Source organism: Homarus americanus, unplaced genomic scaffold, assembly GCF_018991925.1.
Source record: "Homarus americanus isolate GMGI-L3 unplaced genomic scaffold, GMGI_Hamer_2.0 scaffold54443, whole genome shotgun sequence".
Taxonomy (NCBI): Eukaryota; Metazoa; Arthropoda; class Malacostraca; order Decapoda; family Nephropidae; genus Homarus; species Homarus americanus.
In genome coordinates, this window is record NW_024750852.1 from 3235811 (window position 1) to 3259985 (window position 24175).

Consider the following 24175-nt stretch of genomic DNA (forward strand, 5'->3'; position numbering starts at 1 on the left):
ACTGTACTATCATTATTTTGTTATGGAAGCACCAGATATTACATATGAAACTCTTTAAAAGAATTCGGTATTAAAGCCTTATGAATGATCAACTTCATTTTTCATTAGACATATAGAAGCCTTGGGTTATTTCACAGCATTTCAGTGTGACTTTTTTATTTTATTTTGAGGCTACTGTAATTAAGTCACTACCATTTTCCTATTTATTGCCAATTTACTTCATGAAAAAAGCCAGGTTGGAAGCATTTTAAATTGACTGCTGCACTGATACAACTACCACACACTTCCCCCAGGTATAATCACTTATCACAGCATTACAAAGCCAGGGCTCACTGAAAGTCAAGGACTCTTCCTCGTACTCCCGTAATTCCCCTCAAGTTTACCACATGCACCACTAACAAGATGTCTAAATGCACAGCAACGGCTTCTCCTTCCGGTTCCAGTGGGAAAAAAGAAGAGAAAGATGTTTAATTTTGAAAAGAAAGTTAAAATTTTGGATGAACCTGGTCACAAAGTGCATCAATTGTGGTATGTAAAATGGGGCAAATAAAACCACAATTCATAGCATCAGACAGAAGGCTGACAAACTTCGCGCAGCATACACACAGCCATACATATCCAAGGCCATCCATCATTTAAGGTCATTACTGTACAGTACTAAGAAATGGAGGATGCTTTGAAGATTTGGATTGTGGGCATGAAAAGACTTAAACCTGCAATGACCAATAAATTCAAGCTTGGTTGCTCAAGAGATGGCAAGACAGCTAGTGACAGCAAGCCAAAGCTGGCTACACAGCTTCTTTAAATGTGCCAAGCTATGCTGAGTGACTCTCACTAATAAGGCTGCATCAGATGACACATGTGGCAGAAAGAGTGAAGAGAAAATTGACAAAATGGTAAAGGAAGGTGCAAGAAACCCATGAAAATATTTTTTTTCCACAGCTTCACTGTTGGAAGCCCCCTAGATACATAAAACTTATAATTATTTATTTTTGAACTTTCCGTGTGCAGGATTGTAAGTATGTACGGTATGTACCAAAAAAGAAGAAAATTATGTATATCTACCCAAAATTACTAGTTAAAAATACTTTATACCTATTGATTAATTATCAGTACAGGTATTTTTATTATTATTACTAGCGGAATCGCCGCTAGCCACGGTAGGACGCCACCTTCTGGGAGGCTCCACATTGTCTCACTGTAGTGCATTAAGGTAGACCACATTTTTGGTTTTGCCATTAGGAGCAACTATGTACAGATTTTTGCCAGTTCCCACTCTGGAGCATCCAACATAGAACTGTCCATAAGAGAAGCAAGGAAACACCAGGTTTAAGCCAACCATCTTTAGGGACTGTCCCTGGCTTTTGTAGATGGTAATGGCAAAGCTCACTTTAACCGGGAACCGAAGTCGCTTGAACTCAAATGGCAGGTCAGTGGTGATGAGAGGTGTCCTTGGTATAAAAATGTCCTCTCCTTTAGCGTTTCCTGTCAGTATTGTAGCTTCCAGTACATGTGGCATCATGTTCTTCACCACCAGTCTTGTGCCATTGCAGAGGATTGGTGGTTCAAGATTTCTTAAGAGCATTATAGGAGTTCCAATCTTGAGAGTGAGGTGGTGAGGAGGCATTCCAGCGGGCTCCAAAGAATTAAGGAATTCTGCAGGGTACTGGACTGCTTGGTCCTGGTCAATTACTGTATCAACATATTTGAATGAGGTCTCACTGCCTGGAAGCTGTCTTGAGGCACGCATTCAGTTCATCAGCTGGAGTGCTTCGAGGAATGACAGATAGGGTCTGGCGAAAGTCTCCAGCAATGACCATTGTAATGCCACCCATGAGATGGTCATTTTTGCAAGGTCCTGTCCAATGCTTCAAACGCTAACTTGTGAGACATAGTGCATTCATTCCAGACTATGAGGCTGCATTTTTCTAAGAGTTTTGCCTTTGCCGATCCTTTTTTGATGTTGCACACTGGATTCTCATTGTGAGCGAGGTTGAGAGGCAGTTTAAAAGTTGAGTGTGCAGTAAGTCCTCCTTCTAGTAGTGTTGCAGCAATGCCTGAGGATGCCACAGCAAGAGCAATTTTCCCCTGATGACGTACTTTGGCCAACAGAAGGTTGATCAGGAATGTTTTTCCTGTCCCGCCAGGTGCATCAAGAAAGATCATACCTCCCTGCTCCGCTTGTATTACTTGCAAGATCTGTTCATAAGCATTTGCTTGATCAGGCACCAGTTGAGGCTCATTTTCTTCAAGAAAATTCACCAGAACTTCAACTGAGTAGTCTGTTTCTCTGAGCAACTCCCTGTTTGCAACTACTGGTTCTTCTCGGTTTGGGGAAGGCAATCCAAAATCAGTCAGGTTTTTCCGCATAGCTCCATCACTTTGTCTTCCAGCATGATCAGAGCCCTGTTGAACATGTCATCCATGAACTCAATCTCTTGACCAGGATGTTCTCTTCTTGCTTGATGAAGCAGATCCTGTGAAAGACTTTCTTGGTTTTTCCAGAGCTGGCTTGGGTTGGAAAGTCCACATGTAGCAATCATGATGGCAAACAGGTTCCTGATTCTCATTGGCGATTGAGTAGCTGCTGCCTCTTCTAATGTGTCATTCCAGTGACCATCATCTTCCAGTAGGCCAAGGAGATTGCACACTTCCTGATAGGTTCTGCAGACTTGTCCATTCACTGTCTTTAGTGCTGCATATGATGTTGGGCCACGGATGTGGTGCAAAAGTAGTCTCAAACAATAGCATTCAAAGTTGTTGGGCTGAACAGTGTAGACACGTCCCAAAGCATTGCCTGACTTTATCCCTGGATATCCTTCAACATCGGATCCTTGAGCTCTTCTCTGGAACTTTTTCATTGAAGCCTGCCATATGTAGAACTTGGGTACATCAACATACAGGAGTATTTGAGCAAACTCATCTTCCTCCGGGCGGCTCTTTTGCTAGGCCACAGTAGGACGCCACCCTCCAGGAGGCTCCACATTGTCTCACTGTAGTGCATTAGGGTAGACAACATTTTTGGTTTTGCCATTAGGAGCAAGTATGTACAGATTTTTGCCAGTTCCCACTCTGGAGCATCCAACATAGAACTGTCCATGAGAGAAGCAAGGAAACACCAGGTTTAGGCCAACCATCTTTAGTGACTGTCCCTGGCTTTTGTAGATGGTCATTGCAAAGCTCACTTTAACCGGCATGTCATGTCTGCACAAACGCCGCTAGGCCAAAGTAGGACACCACCCTCTGGGAGGCTCCACATTGTCTCACTGTTCAGTCCCCAAAACTTATTCTTCCATCAATAGTTCATTAACTGTGTATGTAAGTTCCACCATGTTTTTCACTACAACGGTAGAGCAAAGTATATTTTTTTTGCATTATACTGTTATTATTTTGTCTAATCATCACTACATATAACACCATCCATCATCACTACATATAACATCATCCATCATCACTACATATAACACCATCCATCATCACTACATATTATACCATCCATCATCACTATATATAACACCACCCATCATCACTACATATAACAACATCCATCATCACGATATATAATATCATCTATCATTACTACATATAACACCATCCATCATCACTACATATAACACCATCCATCATCACTACATATAACACCATCCATCATCACTACATATAACATCATCATCCATCATCACTACACATAACACCATTCATCATCACTACAGATCGGTAAAGTAGTTTCCGAGATTCTCGTGCAGACACACAAACACACAGACATACTTCTTTGTTTTATATACTGTATATAGATTATTTATTTTTTTTTATTTTTTTTTTTGCACTGTATGGAAGATTTAGTGTGCATACAGTATACTGTAACTAAATAAAAGAATGAAGAAAATTACTTATTGTATATCTACCCAAAATTAAGGGTTAAAAAATAACCATAACATAACATAGAGCTCACAGGTGGAGTGTGGTTGGAAATATCCCGGCTTGGACTGGGGATTAATTGGAGCTCAATTTAAGTAGGACATATGGGAGAGTATCCATGAAGTTGGTAATGTAACCTGGGGAGTGTCTGTATATTTGTTGCTTCTGTTTATTAAATTAATGAACCTACTATGCATTGTTTTGTGAGTTTTGGGGCCTGAGGTCCCTAACCCTTTACTTTGTATTCATTACATGTACAGGTACTGTATCTTCATATCACAATCTTTTATTCAGTGAATGTTTATCTCGTGAAATAACCCGAGGCTACTGTATAATATCCAAATAATTTACAAGAAGACTAGAAGTATTATCACAAACATCATATTAATGAAAAAAATTACTGGTTCTCATTTACAGCTACTAGCATGGCTAACAGTCGTTCCAACTCTCCTAATGTCAATTGAAGGAAATTCCGACCACTTGGAGCTGTAACAACCTGTGTTAAATCCTCTTCAGTAAAAGGCAAGTTTGGGCATTGTTGCTTGGCATCTGCCCAGAAATTTATAAGTAGATGACCAAATTCTTGAAGTGATTCTGATGTTCCTTCAGATAAACATCTGGAATAATAAAAAAATAAATAAAGTGAAACATTTTTTTCAATTTATGTAATGCCATTTAATTTTGAAATCTGCATAGACGTAATGTTTCATTAACATACACTTCACATACAACATATTCAAAATAAAGAAAATAGTCATATTCATAAGCATGAAAAATGTGTGATCTACAAAAGAGTGGCTGGGCGAACAAATAATCATCAGGTAGCAGAAGCTGACAACACCTATAAGTGGTTAATGGAGAACACTGCCATATGAAATGTTCACGAACAATGTGTACTGTACACTCTTGTGATGATCTCAGTGGTCTGCTATACTCTGTTATGTAATATGTCAACATCATAAGTCTACTACATCAGCAGAAAAGAGAGAGAAAATAATGTTTGGTATTCTTGCAATGGTGGAAGAGAGGGATCTTATAAACTTATGATTTCTTCAGGATCTTTACTCAAGCTCCATGTAGAGATGATGGTAATAATAATATTAAGCACATCCTTCATTAAATCTGACTCTTAGCTGCCAAGGCTTTAGTACATTCTTCTCTCAAACACCAGAGGCAGCCTCAGTCCTCTTCACCACCAGTCTCCATTATGACTCCACAATTAAAAGATTAAATGCCAATAATAACATAATATAATTCTCTGGTGATTACATTGCACTGTAATTATATTTTCTGAATATATAATACATTTACTTTCTAAAAGAAGATGGAAATACCTTTTTAATTTTTTTTTACACAATGGTAACAAATGATATATTCAGTGAATTATATAGCATACAGTACAGGGTAAACTCATCTCCTGTATTGTACACAAGCTCATTACCTGAAGATTGTAGTTCCCAATTTCATGGTGACTTTGTGTAAGTTTATGCCACTGCTTCGTGCACCTTCTCTAGTCATTTTACCGGATGTGTTGAGGGTGGGTAAACTGTGTTCAACTCCATAGGCTTCTAACACCAAGGCTCTGAAAAATATTAGGTTAATAAGTCAAAGAAAACTAGTCAAATCTAACTATCCACCAGCTGTAATGGGCTAGGAACTTTCTTATATGGAATCCTAGATTTTTAGAGTCTTTTATTCAACAAACAATGCAGTGGTACATAATATGACACTAGCTGTCTATCAATAAACAAGACCATGATTGGATACATAAAAGGACCTAATCTGAACAAATGCAAATTTTTCACTGTAAATGCCGGTCAATAGATTTCACTTCTATTGCATCTGTTTATACTGTACAGTAAAAAACCCAAGTATTGGACCACCTGAGCGACACGAATCTTGGGGAAAAAATTCTAATTTTAAAACATATTTTGAATGTCATTGTTATTGTTCTGGTGCAATGAGGCATGGACTATGTGAAAACTGTAGTGTGTGCAGGAGATTTTGCATAAGTCACCCTGAAGCCAATTTCAAATACAAAATTAATTATACACAATTCTACAATCCATATACTGTACAGCACCTGTACACTGGACTGTACCCTACATTGCAATTTGTTCTAAATTTACACAGAACAAGGAATGAATTATAATTATACATACATGAAGTGAGTGATGTGTGCTCCAACAAGATTGATCATTTTCTCCAGATTTTCTAAACCACTGGGGGTAGGCTGCTGTCTGTTGGAGTCCTCTCTTTCATTTAATGAGCTTTCAACTTTGTCAACATCTATTAATGAATCACTGGAGGGTAATACTGAGCCTTGAATTGGAATTTCTGACATATCTGTATTTTCATCAGTTTGTCCATGAATAGGAGAAATAAAACTTTGATATGGTTGACTTTTGAAAAATAAGTACAAATTTTGTACTTGTCCACTAAGGTTATCAATATTACCTCTTCCCCTTTTACAATCACCTAATATTGCTTGGATCTGTTTCATCAAGATTTTTACTTCTCTTGGGAACTTATCAGACATAATAGCAATCCAATGTTTTTCCCAACATGAAAACACATCACTGATACTCCATGGAGGTTTACATTTAACAATTTGAAGCCACAAATCTCCATATGTATCTTTCATGATACATTCTAAAATTTGACTCAGTGTAACCCGTAATGATGTGCTGATCTTATGAAGCAATGTCTCATCCTTACTCTCACAGTTACCACTTGATTTTCTGAGTTTCTTTACATATCTGGGTCTATCTTCCTGTCTTGATGACAGGCATTTGGGAGTCACTTCACACACCATATTATCCAGTTGTGGATATTCTTTGGTATTTCCACAGTAATTATATATATTATCAACATCAGGTAAAGAGTGATTTGTAATTTTTTTTTTAGTATCTTGCAAAGTAACTGAATGGGTCATTTGATTGGATGCATTCTCTTTTAGTTTCAATCTAAGACCCCGAATACTAACTGCAGTAATAGCTGACATCAAAGCCTTATTGCGGAGATTAACATCATTTGTGAGGAGGCAAACATCGAGACTTTCTTTCTTTAATAGCAGGCAGCAGTCACGGATGAGATCATCACCACTCTGAAAGTCATAATGTTTTATCAGAACAATACTGTACAATACACATACAAGTTGAATAGTTACTCTATTCACAAAGAAAATGCTAGCCCATATTTACAAAATATATTATAAATTTTGTTTACTTATGTATTTTTATTACAGTTCATGGAGATTGTGATGAATTTTTTTTTTGTCCCTGTAGCACCTTTTAGGAAGCACTAAACTACTGTAATATGATTCAGAAAACTTTGACTCAATATATTCTAAAAACATTTAAAGAGCTCCTCTAGAAATACTGTACATACATAATAAAAATGAGATTCTAATACTATAATGGTCATGAAGAATATACTCACAGGGTGTTGACTGTGGGCTAATGTCTTGAGGTAGTTGTCATAACTTTGTCCCTGTACTCTTGGGTCATTATTTTCAAAGTGACTGTTGCACCAGCATATAGCAGCCTGAGATGCCTTCCCAATAGATGCATTTTTCTTTAGTCCATCCATTTCTTTTAATGCTGTGTAGGGGATCACAATAACAACCTCCTTTTTTGCAATTTCCTTTGATTTGAGACTTTCAAGGAACCCAATATCTTGAATAAGTATATTTGTGTCAACTACAATACAGACAGACTCTGAGTTGCTGTTAATATTTGTTGTTAACAGTTGGTTACTGTCTGTTTTGTGAGAATGACTGACAGATCCACGGAAGTTTGCAATCTCAGTAATGATCTCTTGTTCCTCTACTTCCATTTCTGTAACTTCATCAGAGTCATTTTCAGTATCAACTTCATAATGAGGTTCTTGTTTATGTACCACTTTATCAAGCGGAGGAAGTTCACTTTCCTCAGGAGGATAATTATCTTTATGTGAAGATTTTAAAGTTTGATGAGAAACTTGTTTAGATTTTACAAAGTGCTTATACACATCATATTCATTATTCTTATTATGTTTGTAGTGGACCTTTTCCTCTTTACTTTTTACCTTGCACTCTTCATTCTTTTTACAGGGACTGCCACTTATTTCTTCAATAATCTCCTGTATAGAAGCTTCATCTTCCTTCACTTTTTTGTCATATTCTATCCTTCTCTTTGCCTTCACAATTCTTCTTGTGCTTACTGCAGTTATTTTACCTTTTCTAGTCTTCTCCACTGATTCTTTTAATTTATTATCTGGAACATCTACTTTCTCTTCTAATTTTATCGATGGAACTGTCCTTTCACTCTGCGGTTTAACTTTCTTATCTTTCACTTTTTTCGACCACTGTAACTTTTCTGCAACTTTTCTTGCTCTCAGTAAGCTCGGATGGATTGACACAATTTTTTTTTGGCCGCTCAAAGAGTCTTTCTTTGGTTCAGTCTTTGCTTTAAATGCAAATTTCACAGGTTTTCTAGAGTTCCATTTCTCCTCGTCTATTGCCTTGCCGTCATCTGACTCGGTAACAGTTGGGCTTCCTTGCACTGGATTGTTTCTGTGAGGACTGTGAGAACTTACTGCTACAGAGTTTGTGGATGTAACCTCTGCTTCGTCACTTTTTACTATCAGTTCATTAACTATACTTCCTTGTGATTCAGATAAATTAATTTTAACTTTCTTTCGTTTCTTTGGTGATTTCTTAAGTTCTTTTGGTTCTTTGGAGCAATCTTCTTTGCTTTCCTTCAGAAGAAGTGGATGTATCCATGTTGCTTGACCAGTCTTAGTATTGAAATAGTACTTAGCAACAGGACACCGCCGTGAGCTCTTTAGCACCCAGTCGCGGGGCAACACTGTGCCGTTATCTCCCTCTGCCATTCTTCACTTCTGCCAAAAAAACATGATGTGTATTAAAAAAGACAAATGCCACAATGCATATATAAATTCTACTGTATCTATATACAGTAGAATAAATAATAAAGACATTTCAGATTGAAACAACCATGCTATGACCCCTAAACAGGGCCGGCCTTAAGCCAATTGGACCCCACGCCTAAGGGGGCCCCGCGCTAGAGTAATCTACTCTCAGCTCGTCAAGTACACACAACAACACATTGCAATATATATGTAACACCATATCATTTCACAGTCACTAAAGCAAGTGGTATTGTAACTATGTACTTTTCAGAGGTGATTTACACATTTTGTTTGTTACTTGTAGGTTTACATGTCTGCAATTTTATATTACGTATTAAAATGTAGCATAGATCTGTTTGGTCCATTAACTCGCATGCACTTTTTAAGCGCACATTTTGATTACTTTCCATTCTACCATAGAGATATAAAGTCTATACGTAATAGACTTTATTTATATTTCTATGATTCTACAGAACTTGGCTGGGAACCTGGGGCCTACCAAAATTGTTCCCAATTGGGCTCCACACCTCCTAAGGCCAGCCCTGCCCCTAAATATACATAATCTCCCCTAAATAGCCATGGTCCTGACATCTGTCTCATTCCCAGGATAAATTCTTCTTAGCCATATAATGTACAGTACTGAAATCCTTTACCCTGTTCTTATAGCTAAAGATCAACATGTGTGTGTGTGTGTACCCTGGCTCGATGATGTATTCTGGGTGGGGCGCACAACTGCCTGCTCTAAACACAGAGGTGTCAAAGTGAGCGGGCCATCAGTGGTATTGGTGTTTCACAAGGTACCCATTCACCCCATCCCACAAATAAGGGTCATATAGTATTTGGGTATAATTTTAGTTTCGGTCATCCAGGGAATCTTAGGAATTTAGGTTAGGCTAGATATAGTTCCTGGGTTCTGTGGCTAGGTTAGGTTACTGAGATTAGATCAAAATCATTCAAAACACATAAAAAACCGTCGGAAAAACATAGTTTGCATATCTAAATACAAGGATGACCAAAACTAAAATTTTACCCATAGTGTTTAAATCACATTGAAAAACATAAGAAAATCCTGTTAATATTGATAACTGACCCACAAACACATTATTATTTGATTTTATGTTTATTTTGTTACTACAGTATATTTTCATCAGCGAGTTCTGCTACGATAATCATTACTTGAGAAAATGCTTCGTTTGGTAGATAATTAGGCGCCTAGGCGCACACAACTATGTATTCTTGAGGGTACCGGTAACGAGGTGGTGATGTTTCATCCCAGGATGTAAACAGCCAATCATAATGACATATTTCAAAACAATCCGCTGCCGGGGACCAGATCAATGCCGATGTTCAGTGTCCACAAAAAAACGTAAAATTGCACCATATCATAGTAAGTTCTTTCTGTTTAATATACCGGGGGTTTGTTTGGTTAGGAAGGTGAGGTCTTCTAACTGCTTTTCATATCAAATAAGGTTAAGTTAGGTTAAATTTAGAAATAACCACTTTTACCACATTTGCACAAACTACATCAGCGTCCACTATAAAACACAGTGCAATTGCGGCGTTTTTATAATCGTTTTCTTTGAAAATTTGGCTGTACAGTAGGTCAGTCGTCAATAATTACCGAAAACCCTATTTTAGTTATCAAATTTTCATTATGGTGTCAAATGAATCTTGACCAAATTTTGTCAAGTTGAGGCTAAGGCCAGCCCACTCTCGTCAAGTATTGTCAAAATCACATTAGGGTGTCATCGAATATTTTCTAAGTCCAGTATTGATGTTTGGTTAAGTGAGTTTGGTTGTTTCGATATGACCTCTGCTGGGGGGTGGGCCTGCAGTCGGAGCCAACCCCCCATCAATGGCGGTTAGGTCAGGTTAGGTTAGCAGAGAAACTGATTTTGAGATGAAACCGAAGTGTTTCCGATGGGTTTTGGTGTGATGCATTCGAATTTGATAATAATTTTTCTCCAAAACTTGGCTCGGATTCTAAAATTTTGGCTTTTCCTTACTTGTTAAAAACGAAAAATCCGTGCCAACTTTGGTCATTTATATAGCATATCACTCTTTTTTGCTCTATGCCCAGCCCAAAACCCAGATTTCTTATGGGTCCCCCAAGATGTCAAACTCAAAAACGAGTCATTTGCAATATAAATGAAGGTCAGAATCGTTCAAAACACACAAAAAGCCACTGGAAAAACGTAAGTTTCATGTCCAAAACCATTATGGGCAACTTGTAAAAATTTACCCTTAAATCATGTATTTTCCAGGTATTATTACAGTTTCAGCCCCAACTTGGCAAGTGCAATTTTGTGTTTACCATTAGTTATATCTTGTCAATAGGAACAGCTTTTTCTACTACCACTTCCGTTGCAAATGGATATTAACCGAAAAGTAATTTGAAGTAAGAAATTAACGTGAATCGCAAACATTGCGTGTCATCTGTTTATTCACAACCCGCTCGGTCTGAGTCATACTTTCACTCCCACAAAAAATGTAAAATTATACTATGATGCTTCAGCAAAATTGCTTTCATTGGTACCAGATATCAACATATGTACTTTTGTTTAATATGGCAGGGATGGCTAGGAAGTTAGGTAGGGTTAGGTAGGTTTCTTTGGTTGTTTAGGTCAGGTTCTATTAGGTTCTAGTAAATGTTTCCTATTTTATATTGATAAGTTTCTATGCACAAAAAAATATGGTTAGGTACGTTTACAGCTACACAGCGATCAACTCATGGAGAAATAAGTGCCAAATACCCGTCGGTCATGGTCACATATATTTCTCGCGTTGTTCGTCGGTAATGGTTAATTAACCAATCAGAGCTCACAGTAAAATAGCATAAATAGATACTTACCAGTCACGGCAAAATATCCACTGCTTTTTTAATTAAGTTCTATAACCATCGTTTCCGTATTAACACCCAAGTCACGCACAACAATATTAATGGCCCTACCACTTACCTTATGCAATTCTAAGCATAACTCAGAAACGAGTGATTCCGACAGAAATGGATGTTAGTATCAAATGAATATTAAAAGCCTCAGGAAAGAGAAAATTTTAAGCTTCAAAGGGAGTCGAGTGTTTATCAGGAAATTTATCGTTCAATATTTCATAACCAATTAATCATCACAGACTTTTAAATCACGATACAAACTATTAATTTACTGCAAAAGAAATAATTTGTGATCTAGACCAGTTTATAATAATACAGGTACTGCACTATTTTTGCCTTCACAATGTGTAACGAGTGTAAACAAGACCTTTGTAGGGTTCTCGTGAGCTGCTGTTGACTCAGGATCCGGATTTTTATTATACTTTATGTAAAGTATCTGAAGTATGTGATCAATACTCCCTGAGCTAAAGGGAATATTATCCCGGAAATCGATAAGGATTTAAAGCCTTGGGCGGACCGGGAAGGTGTTGTGAGAAAGAATGCCGCTGTTATTTCATAACATTATTGAATAACGTAACATATTATAATGTTGATATCTTACGTGTCTTAAATTAGTAAAGGAAGAAAATGTTGTAAAGGTTGTGAAAGGGGTAGTGTGTGTGTGTGTGTGTGTGTACTTTCGGTAGTCCATTGCAACTATCCCTCTCCCCAGTCGTTGCAATACTTGCACCACTGGATCAGGAAAAGGGGGAGCCAAGATGTGTGGTTGCAGCCTGCGCTCCTGCCTCACCACATAAATCAACTCACACGCAGCCATCATCCAGCTCATCATCATCTGATTAATGGCGTGAAATCATCATGTGTACCTGTCACAAGCGGGGTACCACAGGGCAGTGTATTGGGCCCGCCGTTGTTTGTTTGTTTCATAAATGACATGCCTGACGTTGTACAGTACACTCCTCCATACAAATGTTTGCTGATGATGCCAAGTTATTTCGGGAAATAAAGAACCAAGCGGACTGTGAAGAGCTGCAGAAGGATCTCTGTGAGCTCCAAGAATGGCCAAAGAAGTGGCTGCTGAGATTCGTCAAGAAGTGTAAGAGGGTGCACCTGGGGCGTACCAACGTGAAGAATATAAATGAAAAGAGACGTGACCGATCGCCCAAGCGGCTTACAAGCCGATCAGTGGCGAAGAGGATAAAAGTAAAAGTAAAAGTAAACGGTAAGGAGGCGTATCATATGTACCAACGGGATGAAGAAACTGCACTACTTGAGACTGAATGTGAGAAGGACCTAGGTGTGTATGTTGACAATGAGCTGAAGTTCTCGGGCCATTGCGAGAAGATAAATCAGGCAAATAAATTATTGGGTCCCAAATGGCCACCAAAAGCACTTTCATGAACAACTGTACCTTCATGACCGTTTCTCTCAACTTCTGTGGTAAAACTAACTGTTTGTATACTTGCGGTTAGTGTTGTTCATCACTCAATACAAGAGTCCCTTTCCAAGAATTGTACATGTACACGCATTTCCTTTCTTTGACAGTGGCATTCTTGTCATGGCGCGTCAGTCCATCTTCTCAAACTGGAATCCTCCGTTTGGGTCGTCTTCATCTCCTTGACATCCACATCTATTTTATCCTTGATGCTGAGAATCCTCGTGTTTCAAAACACCTATATAAAGTGTTTCCAAACCTATGCTTTGGAGTTTCAAAACACTGATACTGAGTGTTTCATGACAATGTTACTGGATTTTCAAAACACCAATACTGGGTATATGGAGACGTCACACCAGTGTTTTGATACACTTTTATTGAGAGCTCCAAAACTGTACCTACAAAGAATATACTATTATAGGTTACTTGTGTGAACTTGAAACAACTTTAGTTTCAAGGATCCATGGATTACATCCTAAATGTAAGTACACTATCAAAACCATGTTTAATCACAGGGGTTTCACTAAGATATATACTGTATATGATTCTCCTTCAAAGTAATCAAGGAAAATAGTGGAATTTTAATATTCAAACATTAATACAATATTACCATTAATTTGTCCAAACTCATAATTTCACTGAATAGCTAGACAAAATATGGCAATATACTGTACTGCACTGGCCAAAATCACCCTGAAATTGTATGTTTGCATAATATATAGGTCAGACATCACTTTGTACTGACTACACAACAGATTATTCAAAGAGATCTGAGTGGGAATTGGCAGGTACACTTTTTTTTTGTTGGTGTCTGCGCACCAGTTCACAGAGAGACAAGACAAGGAGTGGAACAAATAAATTGTTATATGAAAAGCTTAATGAATGCTTACAAGACTGCAGCAAACAAAATTTATCATACTTGGATATGTTAGGGAAATGAAAGTGAAACTGGGGGTGAAAATTTGGATATTTTAGACGGAAGCTGTGGAGTGGAAATGAGTAAAAAAAAATAGAATTCATGTTGTTAGATATTCATAGAAATACATAACACAAAGGGGGAAGGCGATATTAGACACACACACACATGAACATATCATTCTAGGTTTCTCAGGAATAAGAATAATTTTGCTGGCACTTGACCATCTAAATTAAGTGATCTCTTAAATTAGGCAATCTGTAGGTACTTGTATGTGCACTTGCTTTGCTTAGGGTTGTCCAGCCAGAAAATGTAGTAAGTGATGAACAGGACATGGGAGCATCCGCAAATTCTACCAGGTCCAGGATAACCTTCTTCTCCAATACAAAGTAGATTTTTTTGGAAGTCTGTGGGGAGCCCATAACAGTTATGTATGGGCTAGGTGGTCCCATAAATCATCCTGGGTGACAATCTCCTGTAATAAATAAACATTTTAGATTTTTAATATCAGTGAAGCACACACAAACACGCACACACATACAAGTATTTTAATATGATTCTTGCGATTTTGACATCCATTTCCATCGGAAGTCACCCGTTTATTACGTAGCCCCCCCCCCTACAATCTTAGGGACCCGTAGGAATTCTGGGTTTTGGGCTAGGTGAAAGCTAAAATGAGTGATTTTGGCTCAATGAATGAATGGATGGGAAATGAAAGAAATGTTAAATTTTTAAAATCCGAGCCAAGATTTGGCAAAACTTACATTCTCCCGTTAGGTTCCAGGAACATGCTATTATCAGCAAGTTTTTATATTTATTTATTTAATAACCGTATTTATTTATTTTTTAAGATTTAAGGGGAAAGGATGACAGTTGTAGCTGATACCCATACACTGGCAAATACAGTAGAACTGGAGTCATAGAATACTTTGCCCATATCAGTGTGTATTCTGATAAAATCTACTTTTCAGAAGTTTTTCTAGTGGCTTTGCTTCAGGAGACTTTTTAGCGACACAACATTTTGTCTATACTGGATTTTTGACATCATACTTGTAATGTCTCACTGTATTTTCTGTGAACAAGGAGTGAGACAGCGGTAACTCACATAGTTAGGTATACAAACAATGTACAGTCCCGATCACTAGTGCGTTTACAGGGCTCGTCATATTAACATTCCACAAATCATTATCTTTGAGATATTTGTTTTAATATTGTTTTAATTTGATTCCATAGTATGTTTACTATTGTGAGTTTCCTTCTGTCGAATGTAAACAAACACAGTTCTGCCACACTGCACAGAACCAGACGAGCCCCTGTAAAGGCACTAGTGAAGGGGACTGTACATATACAGGTATACAAATAAACGTAATGTACTTTTAAAGGGTGCAGGTATGCAAAAAATAGTCCATGCTACCTACAAGAGCCCACGTTACCCACAAGAGTCCACCCGTCCCACAAGAGCTCACGTTGCTCACAAGAGCCCACGTTTCTCACAAGAGCCCACGTTACCCACAGAGTCCACGTTACCCACAAGAGTCAACGTTACCCACAAGAGCCCGTGTTACCCACAAGAGTCCACGTTACCTACAAGCGCTCACGTTACCTATATGAGCCCACGTTACCCACAAGAGCCCACGTTACCTACAAGAGTCATGTTATCCACTAAAGCCCTTATTTTTTGTCTAATGTTCTTGTACTTTTAGCCTAACGTAACCCAACCCCCTAGGAAGCATTAAGGTTACTTCTTAGTCGGGAGCATCGACACCCTGGAACACTAATGGTTTTTCTAAATGACCTTCCAACACAGGTGTCCGTCAGGAGCCAGGTAGCGATGCTGCTGCTGTAGGAGGACCACCAGTCTCTTACACCAACAATGACACGCCTCTCATCTTACCTATCGCCATGGACCAGGTGAGTTCTCTTAATGGGTCCGGTTGTAAACATGACTGAGTAAGTTAACCACACGGATCTAGTGACACGACACAGTTAAGTTTAACTTGGTATTAAAAACCCACTTAAGCAGAGTAATGTTCATCGATACTGTTAGTTTACCTCGTCACGGAATAACTCCATCTCACCATTACAAACTTTTTGACTTTATACATTTCTTCCCTAAGTTATTCTACACTACATAACGTCTAATCCAAAGAGAAGTTCATTTATATACTTTATTTTGTTGTGCACACAGGTTACTTGTGATGTACGATAATTCCACAATAGGAAATAATGAAGTAATTCAGAGGCTGGCTGCTCAGCAACACACAACACGTCTTCCAAGAATCCTCACCCCTCCCCACCCCCGGTTGCCCTTCACCTACTGCGCACTGACCTCCACGTATAACCGAATTACACGGTTTGTCATAACACCAACCAACTATCCTGCTATTCCAATCCACATCCTCTGTAGCGAACATCTTCTAAATACAACAACAACAACAACAACAACAAAATACACGTGTACTGTATACAAAACACGTAGATGGGATTATCTTCTTGAAGTATTTTGTACCTTCAAGGACTGGGTATAGCGTCGGTATAATAGGTTAGGTTAGGTTGTTAGGTTAGGTTAGGTTCTAAAGAATGTCGTACAGTGACTTGCCCATCATAGTTGTGAACAAGACGGATTTTTACGGCTAGCCAAGAGGATAACAGTTTGGATAGATGGATAGGTATTAATTCAGTCAAATTATATAGTATGCCATTTTAGATAAAAAAAAGTATAGCAATTGTAACTATAAGTAAAAATTAGGAAGAGTAATTATAATATAATTTATCCTTTTGGGGTTACAGCAATTGTAATTTAATGAGAATAAATCGTATTTGTAATTGTAACTCATTAAAATGTAATTGCCCCAACCCTGATTAATTCAATTCATTTGCGATTTTACATTATCTATTATTCATTATCTTCTCTAGGTTTTGTGTTCAGTTTTCAGTTTTCTCTGGATAATGGTATTTATTTATTTTATCGTTAAGCTTTTATATACTAATCCGTAGTGTTTATGGTATACTGTACTTTACACAGCTTCGGTACACCCCATAACATGTCAGCTGAGATTGTCTATACTGTAACATTAAGATAAAGTTAAGAAGATCCTCCTGGTATGTGATCTCGCTGACGAAGGTTGCCTCACACAAAGATCCAACTTACGTAACAGAGCATAAATGCTTTGGCAATAAGGAAATAATTCTTCTTTTTTTGTGGATGAAGCAACAAAGAACAGACTTTCAAATTCGCAGTATACTTTTTGGTCATGGTAGTGTGTGTGTGTGTGTGGCGAGTTAGTGGAATTGAGGCGCTGGTTGTGACCTGCATGGTAATAGGTGAATATATGGTACTGGTAGTGACAGTTCTTATAGGCTCGGCTCACCCGTGTTATAATGGATGCCCCTCGAGATCGAGGATGGCCGGCTCTAGGGCCACCTAGGCGCAAGGTGAATGTACAGTAGACACAGACCTTGCTTAGGCGTGAATTTGTTTAAGGTGTAGAAGCTGTCGCCAACACAACAACCACACGCTAAGTTAACGAGTTGCATGACCTGGCAACTCGCCAACCGCACTGGCTAACCATTACCCCAGAACACGATCCGCAAATAGATTAATATCCAGGTCACTCTCGTGGCGGACGTCACAGCTAACTAGACGACTTAATGGTCACACCATATCGATACCAGAGGCCATTCTTTTACTGTGGTTTATCAGGAGCCACAGAGGTAAAGCTTTGGAATTTTGGTGTAAGTAGTTGTGGTGAATGATGCCGATGACGATAAGCCGATACATGTACAGAATTATTGGACCGTAAACAATGTGACATTTTTTATATAGAGATTATGTGATAGAGAGGATTATAGACGGTGACTCGAGAAATGATATATTGGTAATTACTGTCACTAAAGTTTACCGTACGTGGTGTAAGTCTGTCATGTGGAAGGGTGAGCTGGGAGACTGCAGGGTGGTGAGCTGGGAGACTACAGGGTGGTGAGCTGGGAGACTACAGGGTGGTGAGCTGGGAGACTACAGGGTGGTGAGCTGGGAGAATACAGGGTGGTGAGCTTAGGGTGGTGGACGAGTGGAACAAGCTTAGCAACTTTGTAGTAAGTGCTGGAACGCTGGAAAGTTTTAAAAGGCCTGATAGATTCGTGGATGATAGAGAGTGGTAGTAACTCTCGACAGGAGCTGCCATGCACAGGTCGACCGGCCTATTGCAGACTCCTTATTTTCTTATGTTCTTGTTTTGCCCGGTGATCGAACTCGGGTTTGTTCACTTGCGAGGCAAGCATGCTGACCATTACACCATAGGGATGTATGGGAGGGGGGGGGGAGAAGAGGAAGAATGAAGGGGTGAATGAGAAGAGGGAGGGAAAGGGGAAAGAAGGCTGAATGGGAGGGAAGGAAGGGATAGAGGAAGGAGGGAGGAAGAAATATAGGAAGAAGGGAGGGTTTATATTAATAGAATAGAATTATGAGACGAGACGAGAAGAGAGTTTTAAATGTAATTAGTTAAGCAGTGATCTGAACAGCGGGGTTATTATGGAGTGGACACTTTGTTTATTATATCATAACAATAACGTAATATAATTTAGGCTCGACAGCTCTGTTTGGCCTGGTGACCTGTGTGTGGTGGTGAGCTGGTTGTAATGTCAAGAGAGATAACCCGTGAACCTTGTACTCGGGGGTTCACTCAGGTTCTTCTCTGGCTGGCTCACAAGGCTCTCACTCTTACTGACGGGCGCAGTTCAGAGTAGAACCCTTTGATGACCTACTTTAACCCGGGTCAAGTTACCTGGCCACAAATACGTGTACTTTTAATGACTCATCGGGTTGTGGTGGTAAGGTGAGGAGGGCTTTGGTAACACTGTAAGTTAGTGAGGGGGATGTGGTTATACTAAAAGGTTGGTAACACTGTAAATCATATTTTTTTTAAGACTCACTCATTCACTCACCCGTGTGACTTCTAGGCTTGTCAACCCCTACTTGCTGTCACGAAGCCTGTCTCCATCACTGTGCTGCGCTGCCAATCGTCCATCACACCGAGTATAGTCGTTCCTCCACTTTAACACTGTCTTACACCCTGGCCCTACTGGTAATCATCTGTCCTCACGTTTCATCAATCACATGTTGGGAAGATCTCTATTGCCTCCTAACTTTGTCATCTTTACCATTATCCTCAGCGCCACACACACACACACACACACACACACACACACACACACACACAAACCAGCCTAACCAAACCTGATACTGTAACCTAAGTTTACCTTTCTAAATTAACCTAACCTAACCTCAGGTAGCATTAGGGTGCTTAATCATCAGGTGAAATAAGCTAGGGTTAAGTATCACGGGATCCTTATTCTTTGCATTAGTGAAATAAAAACCTCCGTTATGTGCATCTTCAAGCGTTCAGGTACGAAGGTTGGTTCACCCGACCCCTGTCCTTCAATGCAATGGACTCAGAGGAGAATGATGACAACGGGGTGTGTATAATATGTCAGGGGAAGCATTTAGTGGTGAGAGAAACTGAGGTTCTGGGAACTGTGGAGGTCTTCCAAGAAGTGAATTGAGTAAGTGCAGTTTTTTTTTGTCACCAGTCAAGTTGTATGAAGGTTAGTGCTTGTTGAGGCAGCAAATTATGGCGCCTATGTGTGTGTGTGTGTGTGTGTGTGCCTAAAAATTCACCTGACTGAGCAACCACACCCAGTAAGGTAATCCTAATGCGGTGGAAAACATCACAACACATCAAAACAAAAACAGACTATGCGGGTTGGACATCCAGTACCGTATGAAGAGACTCTTCAATATACGACGACTCCAGGCAGGAAGAGGTGTTGGCCGCTTCTATCACTGAACTTCAGTATGCAGACGACCTCACCCTCAGCGCTCACACCGAATACGACCTACAGGAGATCCTGAACATGTGCGCAGATGCGTATGCAAGCTTCGGCCTTGAGGTGAAAGTACGTAAGACTCAGATTCCCTTTCAGCCTGCCCCTGGTTCAGCTACACCTCCACCAACCATCCAGTTTAACGTAACTACCTTCTCCAAAGTTACACACTTTCAGTATTTCGGCTCCCACCTGTCCACCACCGCGGACATAGATGAAGAGATTCAACATCGGATCAGATGTGCCTCTGAAGCCTTTGGCAGACTCCGTACCCGTGTCTTCAGCTGTTGGGAGCTGACATTATCTACAACGTTGCACGTATATCGAGCAGTGGTCCTCCGAGTTCGCTGGGATGACGAGAACAAATGCCAGTAATATCGCCATTATCCATGAACAACTACGCTGGACTGGCCATGTTACCCGCATGGACGACAGTAGACTGCCAAAGCAGCTACTTTATAGTCACCTAACGAATAGTAAACGTAACGCTGGCGGGCAACTCAAAAGGTATAAGGATAGTCTTAAGACAAACCTGAAAAAGTGCCAAATCGAGCCCCTCACCTGGGAGACGATTACTCCACACCGTAACGCTTGGAGGATCACCACAGGAGAAGGTGTCAATACTTTCGAGTTAGCCTGACTACATACCAAGGCAGACAAGCGCCAACGCCGGAAAGACGCTGCCACCGCCCCTCCCGCAATAGATGTAGCCCTCCACACGTGCAGCATCTGTGGACTGTGCTGCCGGTCCCGTATCGGCCTCTCGAGCCACCTCAGAGCTCACCAACCTAGGTGACATCATTAATAACTCATATCATTGTATCATAGCTGAATGATCGTTATACTCGATTCTGAGTGAGAGCAAAATGGTAGTGTGTGTGTGTGTGTGTGTGTGTTAACTGGACAGGCAACCTCTTAGTCTATTATAAGTATAGGTTTAATTGTGTATAATTAAATCACTCTGGCCACCATCATTGTGTCGTAATTTAATAGTCGGTCAATTTGTTATTTTCATTTGCATTTTCACATCAGCAGTCAGAGTGAAAATCCTAACACACAAAGCTTTTACAGAAGCTATACTTTCTTGTCGTGTCTTAAGTAAGGCATTGAGGTGTGTTTCTGCCAGTCAAGGATGAGGTGAAAGTGTTATGTAACTCGAGGGGCGTGAGTGGTGAGGTTCACCCACCTGATGAACACACACACACACACACACCACGACAGCTGCACAACTGTATCAGCATGACTGTCTCAACCAGTTTATTGTGCGCTAATACGCAAGGAGGAACATGATCTACCTGGGTTTCATCGGACCATCAGGAAAAAAGCGTAACAAATAAGTAAGTGTAGCCTTCACACACAAAAAAAAAAAAAAAGATCGAAAGAGACCATCGCCGTAGGTGAAACGTGAAAGAGCTGGTAATTTTGTGAGACGACCATTGGGAAAGCAGGCTCGTCACGGCCCTAAACCTGCCTTGGGGGAGAATTGCACCACCGAGCACGGTCCTGTGGTGAATTATACTTGGGGGAAGGTCAGGGAATGTGCAGGACGGTTCGAGGACACACACTCTCTCTCTCTCTCTCTCTCTATATATATATATATATATATATATATATATATATATATATATATATATATATATATATATATACAAAACACACACACGACCATCGCCACCGCCACTAAAACACCCTCTGTTCACCCCATCTTACCTTGAGCAGGTCATGGTGTGTAGGTACCTCCTCCTCCCTCCTACCTTCACCCTTCCGCTTCCCTCCTACCTACCTCTCCTTCGCTTCCCTCCTTCTCCTTCCTACCTTCCCCCTTCGCTTCCCTCCTCCTCCTTCCTACCTCCCTCTCTTCCTATGTTGAGAGTTGGCCCAATATACTGTAGGTCCGTTAGCTGTCCTTGGGGTTATATAACGCAGACATCTAAGCCTCTGTGCACCAGGTTGTACAGTACTCACTCAGCAGATGGGTCGACTTGGGGCGCCTCTCAGTGTTAGTCCCCAGGCGATTACGTGAGAATTATCCCCCCCCCCTCCTCCCACCAGCTTATTTCACCTGGGGGCTTACGTAAAGTTAAGTTAGGTTAGGGTTAAGTTAGGTAAGGTTACGATTAAGGTGGTTAGGTTAGGTTACAATGTGTATAGATGACAGACAGCCACACCTTGAACTGTTGTAGTTAAGGTAAAAAATGTACAAAGTTCAGCTGTGGTGGTTGGCCTCCACGCCTCAGTGAGTTTTTTTAAGACCGACCCCCTTGCAACGCGTGTGCTATTGACCAATAGTTTTGGCTGATGTTTTTATTCTTTGAGGCGGTGAGTGAGAGAGAGAGAGTATCTACAGACTTTGTTTCTTTTTCTTTTTAACACATGACGACTTCCGAATTGAGCAGGCCAGAAACAGGTCCTAACCGATGTACCGTCTACCAAGCAGATTAGGAAAGTCGTATCTACATTTTCCTCCCTCCCCTCTCCACCCCTCCTCATTTCCCCCTCTTTCCCCACCCCCATCCTCCCTCCCCCCTTCCCCACAGGGTTTTGTAACGATACCTTCCTAAACATAAAGGTGATTTTGCCTCGCCTCGTTCCCCCAATAGAGTGGATTTGGCAAGTCAGCCGACCAATCATGAGATAGTGTGATACTGTGTTGGTGGAGCTGTGTACCAATGGTAGATACTTCTCTGCTCCACTTCTTCATCTCCTTACACACACACACACACACACACTCCTCCACTCAGCCCTCTTACGCAACAGCAGGTATAAAGACTCACTGTAGTAATTGTCCACTTCACTGGGTTTTTTTACATTAGAAATTCAGTAAGAGATCGTAAAATAATGCCTCAACAATTGCCTTTTACCATCGCTTACAAGATTATGTTTTACTCGTCTGGGAATCACGATACTTAAATGTTCCAGGAGATTAAGTGGGAAGTTTTTGTTGATGTAAAGGAATGTTGGTTAATGAGTGAGTCTCTAAAGGAAAACGTTATAACACATGTAAATGACTTCATTATTCTGAGCCAATACCTTCTCCTTTATATGCATTTACAGGATCAGTTGAAGTTTAGACAGCCGATATTATTTTGACGTTAGGTTAATGGTCAAGGAATCAGGTCAGGGTTTATCTGAGTCAGGAAGGGTCGGTTATTGAGTCTTATATAAGAATATGTGTAATAGATCTTATCCATTAAGTTAGTTGGTACTAATCTGTATTTTTTACCAATGCGCCAAAAAACAGCATTTTTTTTCTTATTATTTTTCCAGGAGTGGTAGTTAATCAAATATTGTGGCAGCTTGGGGATGAAAAGGCTGCTTTATGCACTGGGTAAAACCTGCTATGAATACAAGATAGAGGATATGCTATGAAAAGTAACAAGTGTAGCGTTAGGTTAGGTTGTGTATAAGTGTAGTAGATGAAAAGAGGATGAGGCGATAGTGTCAACCGTGCAAATACTGAACAACTGGGCCACCGAACCTAACCTGGGGAGAACAATCTTCGTAATGAACTTGTACAGATTCCGTCTTACGTAAGAATGGCTCCTGACCATAATTCGTATCGTTTATTTACCGTAATGCATTCTGGGTAGAAGCCGGGGTCAGTGTTTATATTATAGTGTAAGCGCTTAACATGCAGCTGTTGTAAGTTGGCGCTAAAATATTGCTGAAACTAAACCTATTGTATTCCTGTGTTTCAACGACAAGACGAACACCTTCTTTAAATATCTATTAGTAGAGAAGAAAGATGGTAGCAGTAGTATACCACCACTACTACCACTACCATCATCACCACCACCATCACTACCACTACCATCATCACTACCACTACCATCATCACTACCACCATCCCTACCATTACCACCATCCCTACCATTACCACCATCACCACCACTACCACCATCACTACCACTACCACCATCACTACCACTACCACCACCACCACTACTACCATCACCATCCACGGAATATGAAAGATAAAACCTCTCATCTATGTGACACTCAAATAATAACTTATATTACATAGTATCCTGAACTACACACCTGAATTACACACCTGAGCTACACACCTGTCTGAGTGGTATGGACCATCTTAGGGGTAAAAGCCTCCCTAACCATCATCGCTTTATCCTCGACAAAATTTATTCTTCTCCTAACTATTTTATCCTCCCTCCCTCCTTCCTTCTCTTTTCCCCCTCCTTCCCTTCTCTTTCCCTTTCCG

General features: G+C 40.0%; 1 protein-coding gene across 3 annotated transcripts; it reads right to left on the minus strand.

Moving 5' to 3' along the window:
- Positions 1 to 3829: 3829 nt before the first annotated feature.
- On the minus strand, positions 3830 to 12446 carry LOC121854311 (transcriptional protein SWT1-like). 3 transcript variants are annotated; one of them, XM_042348900.1, is made up of 5 exons: positions 11790 to 12446; positions 7360 to 8802; positions 6081 to 7024; positions 5360 to 5500; positions 3830 to 4535 (listed from the first exon to the last, which is right to left on the minus strand). In XM_042348900.1, exons 2-5 carry the CDS (start codon positions 8791 to 8793, stop codon positions 4316 to 4318), a joined length of 2739 nt encoding a protein of 912 aa, XP_042204834.1. In that variant the 5' UTR covers positions 8794 to 8802; positions 11790 to 12446; the 3' UTR covers positions 3830 to 4315. The 3 variants fall into 3 exon arrangements, 2 of the variants coding, with proteins under 2 accessions (XP_042204834.1, XP_042204833.1); XM_042348899.1 differs by having other exon boundaries at positions 7360 to 12446; XR_006086532.1 differs by having other exon boundaries at positions 4405 to 4535; positions 6905 to 7024; positions 7360 to 12446.
- Between the last annotated feature and the right edge of the window lie 11729 nt (positions 12447 to 24175).